Below are 3,630 nucleotides of genomic sequence, written 5' to 3'. Positions count from 1 at the left end.
CCGCCGTCGCTTTGAGTGCATCCTGCCCCCACGCCCCCCGTCTCACCTGCCAGCTCCAGGCCCAGCAGCCTCCCAGCCTCGGCTCCACTCTGGCGGCGCCGCCCTTCCCTCAGGTTGCCAGGGGAAGGCCCCACCCAAGGGAGGCAGGTGCACTCCCTCCTCCTCGGCCCCACCCGGGATCAGGAAACAAAGTCCAGAGGAGGAGGGAGAAAGCGGATACCCAGGCACCATGCCCACTGCACTCTGCCCCCAGCCCCGGCCCCGGCCCCCAGGGCCTCCAGCCCCCGGAGCTGGAATTCACCCGAAACCGCCCTCTAGCTGCCACCTGGCTTTCCCACACCCTCAGTGCCACGCAGAGAGGAGACATCGTGCCCAGGGCCACACAGCAGGTACAGGAACCAGCTGCCCATTTCTGGGTTGTGGGGTCGGAGTCCCATACCGCCATGGTGCCACCTGGCTCCACCCACCTTTGGGGCTACTCCCCAGAGTCCTTTTCTGGGACAAGCTCGGCCAGCCGGCGTCTGGGGGAGTCAGCGGGTCCGGGTTCAAATCCCCGCAGCCTCTCTGAACCTGTTTCCTTCTCATGAAACGGGCCATCACACAGCGGGGAGGATGCCCGGGCCACTGGGGTCGGACATAAAGAGCCGACTGAAGACCCAAAGTGGCAGAAATGGTGGTGGGTGGGCACGGCCCGGGTCCCGCTGCCACATGGAGCACAGAGGCCCTAACTGGGCGGCGGGTCCTCCCAGGGGCTCAGCTGTCCCACCCGATTCTTGGTTGAGGTGCAGAGCGTGGCCAGGGCGGCAGGAGCCCCGTGTTTACAGGGAAGTCAGGGCACTGGGACCAGCGGCCAGTCTATGGGGCCAGGGACACAGTAGGTTGGGCGGGGGCTGTGTCCTGCCCTTGGCTGGCTGCAGGGTCCCTCTCAACCGCAGTCTCTTCTTCCATCGAGTGGGCCTGAGCCCCAAACCGGGCCGGCCTGCCTGGGATGAGGGTTTGAGGCAGGTCCAGACACAGGGCCCAGCCCAGAAGGACAGCTGGAGCGTTCAACATGGGCCAGTTCTGGCGCCGGCCTGCCTGGGATGAGGGTTTGAGGCAGGTCCAGAAACAGGGCCCAGCCCAGGACAGCTGGAGCGTTCAACATGGGCCAGTTCTGGCAAAACCTGGGGCTGGGATTGGAACCTGCCCACCATCCTTACCGCCCTATTGGGGAAACTGAGGCCCCAATGGCAGAGACTGTCACCCAGTGTGCTGGGAGCACTGTGGAGACAAGCACCCAATGTCCTGCTCCCAGACGGGGGGCCCACTCAGGGTCCAAAGCATTGAACAGATGGGCAAACTGAGGCCCAGGGGGACAGCGACTTTCCCAGTCACAGTGAGGTCAAATGGGGTTGCAGCCCCCATAACTGCGTCCTCCCCCATGGCCCCATCTATTTTTTCAGGGGCCGGTTCCCTCTAGAACTCGGGGGTGTCTGTGGGATCCTTTCTGTTTCTTGGGGTGCTGCGAGCCAGCAAGGGGCAGCCTCCCCGCCCAGGGATGAGAGGGGCAGGGCGGGTCTGGAATGGGGGCCTCCACAGGAAACAGAAAGCAAGTCCTGCCACTGGCTGCTGCCCCTTTACCTCCAGGTCTTACCTGCCCAGGTGCTGCTCGGATGTGTTCAAGCGTAGGTGTGGCCTCCACCAATGTCCCCACCTCAGTCCCAGGTGAGCTGGAAGAGCGCAGGGCCCCACGCAGCCTCCCTTTAAGGCCACCCAGGCGGGCCCCACCCACGCCCTGGCTGGCCACATCCTCCCGGCCCCAGAGAAAGCAAGAACTCCAGGACCCAGGGCGTTCACGGGGTTTATTTGCTTCTCTGGGAAAGTCAGGAACACGGGCCTGTCACACATCGAAAGCAGAGGGGGCAGCAAGGGCACTTCAGCGTAGGCTCTCGGCTCGAGGACTTGGCGGCTCGAGAAGGGAGGGGGGCCATGCCACTGCTGGGGGCCGCCTCAGAGAGGGCCTCTCCCCCCACCCCCAAGGGGCAGAGCTGAGACAGGCCGGGCTGGTTTCAGGCAGCCCTTGCGTGGCTCCTCGGAGGCAGTGGTGAGGGGGCTGCCTCTGCCTGGGCACCAGGAGTGGGGGCCCAGGGGAGGAGCCCAAGATGGGGCCTGCTCATCCTACAGCCTACACAGGAGAGGGTGCGTAAGCGTGGGCATGAATGTGCCTCTGAGGATGAGTGTGGCTGCAACCTGGGAGAGGTGTGTGCACACCTGGGAGTCAGCTACCCAGAGGAGGAGAGTCCGTCACCCCTCACCCCTTCCAACGAGGTGGGGGGAGGCTCACACTGGGCTGGGTAGCCAATGGGGGTCTCCTGCTGCAACCAGGGGGCGCTCCCTGCCCCAGGCTGTGGGCCCCTCCACTGCCCAGAATGTGCCAAGCCTAGCAGAGCTGGCAGTCGGCCTGATCTCTGGGGTACGGTTAGGGAGACCCAGGACTCTGGCCCAAGTAGGCTGGAGAATGGGCTGGGGCAGCCCCCCAGGGTCCTCAAATTAGCACCAGGAGGAAGGAGGGCCCAGTGAGGGTGGGAGCTCAGGACAAGAAGTGGCTCACATGGCCCTGCCTTGTGCAGGGTGCAGCTCCAAGACCCTCACCGGCCCCATCCAGAAGACAGCACAGGGGTCAGAGACTCCCCCGAGTGGGGTGTGCGTCCTCTGGGCTCCCCCTTCCTAGGCCCCATCGTGCACTGGTCACGCCCATGGAGAGCATGAAGGGGAGGGCACATTGGGCTGGGGTGCCAGAGGGGCCCCCGCTTTATTCTAAGAACAGGAGCCTGGTCTCTGACTGAGGATCCCCAATGAGGCACAGCCTCACCCCAACTGCCCAAGATCCCGACACCAGTGCCTTTGCCAGGGAATCCCACTTCCAGGGGCTGAGTGGGGACAGAAAAGGTGCCCAGGACCCCTGGCTCTCCAGTCCCTCTCTGCGATGTCCCCTCGGAGACCTCACCGGAGGTGGCAGAAAGGCACAGGCAGGAGGCCCGGAGGGTAGCGGGCTTGCCTGGGGCGGCACAGAGGCCTGGGTCCCACCAGCCAGGAACTCTGTGGGCAAAAGCCCGTCTGTGGAGCTGCCGTGACACGTGGGGGATCCTCGTTTTGGGAGAAGTGGGTCTGTCCGTGTCTCTGTCCTACCAGGCACACAGCTCAGTGGTTTAGGGTGTGTCGGGGTGGGAATGGGCACGGGACCCCTGACCCTCTCTTTCCTGTTCTCAGAAGGAAGATGTGACAACATAGCATGTCCTGGGGTCCATGACTGTGGGTGGAGGGTGGGCAGGCCCCGGGGCCGGGCTGTGGGTCTCTGTGGTGTGGAGGGCGGGACCGGGGTCTGGGGCCTGCGGCTCACATGATGGAGCAGCATTTACAACGCTGCTTCTTCATGTCAAGGTCCTGGGTGTCGCTGGCAGGGGCCTCGGGCCCCACCTGGTTCTCCTCCCTGGAGCCTGAAGTGGTCGGGGGCTCGGCCGCACTGCCGTTGGGTGGGGCGGCCTCCTTGGGCTCGGCCTCGTCCCCGATGACCACCAGCTCCGCCGTGATGGTGTCCTGCAGCCCCAGCACTTTCTGGCTTTCTGCCTCATCCTCCACATTCTGGTACCC

At 64.7% G+C, this 3,630-nt stretch overlaps 2 protein-coding genes across 2 annotated transcripts in view; both read right to left on the bottom strand.

The window, feature by feature from the left end:
* MISP (mitotic spindle positioning) overlaps positions 1 to 148 on the bottom strand; it is a 9,917-nt gene extending 9,769 nt beyond the window's left edge. The window contains exon 1 of the mRNA XM_005866663.2: positions 47 to 148. The gene's annotated coding sequence lies outside the window, so the exon portion shown is untranslated. The remainder of the gene's footprint in view (positions 1 to 46) is intronic.
* Positions 149 to 1,822: 1,674 nt separating this feature from the next.
* Positions 1,823 to 3,630, bottom strand: part of PALM (paralemmin) — a 26,836-nt gene continuing 25,028 nt past the window's right edge. The window contains exon 10 of the mRNA XM_005866733.2: positions 1,823 to 3,624. Within this exon, the coding sequence (XP_005866795.1) occupies positions 3,376 to 3,624 (249 nt within the window). The 3' untranslated portion in view covers positions 1,823 to 3,375. The remainder of the gene's footprint in view (positions 3,625 to 3,630) is intronic.

This window comes from Myotis brandtii, unplaced genomic scaffold (assembly GCF_000412655.1).
Source record: "Myotis brandtii unplaced genomic scaffold, ASM41265v1 scaffold236, whole genome shotgun sequence".
In the NCBI taxonomy this organism is placed as follows: domain Eukaryota; kingdom Metazoa; phylum Chordata; class Mammalia; order Chiroptera; family Vespertilionidae; genus Myotis; species Myotis brandtii.
The sequence above is the reverse complement of the archived record's forward strand: the minus strand, read 5'-3'. Positions and strand labels throughout refer to the sequence as shown.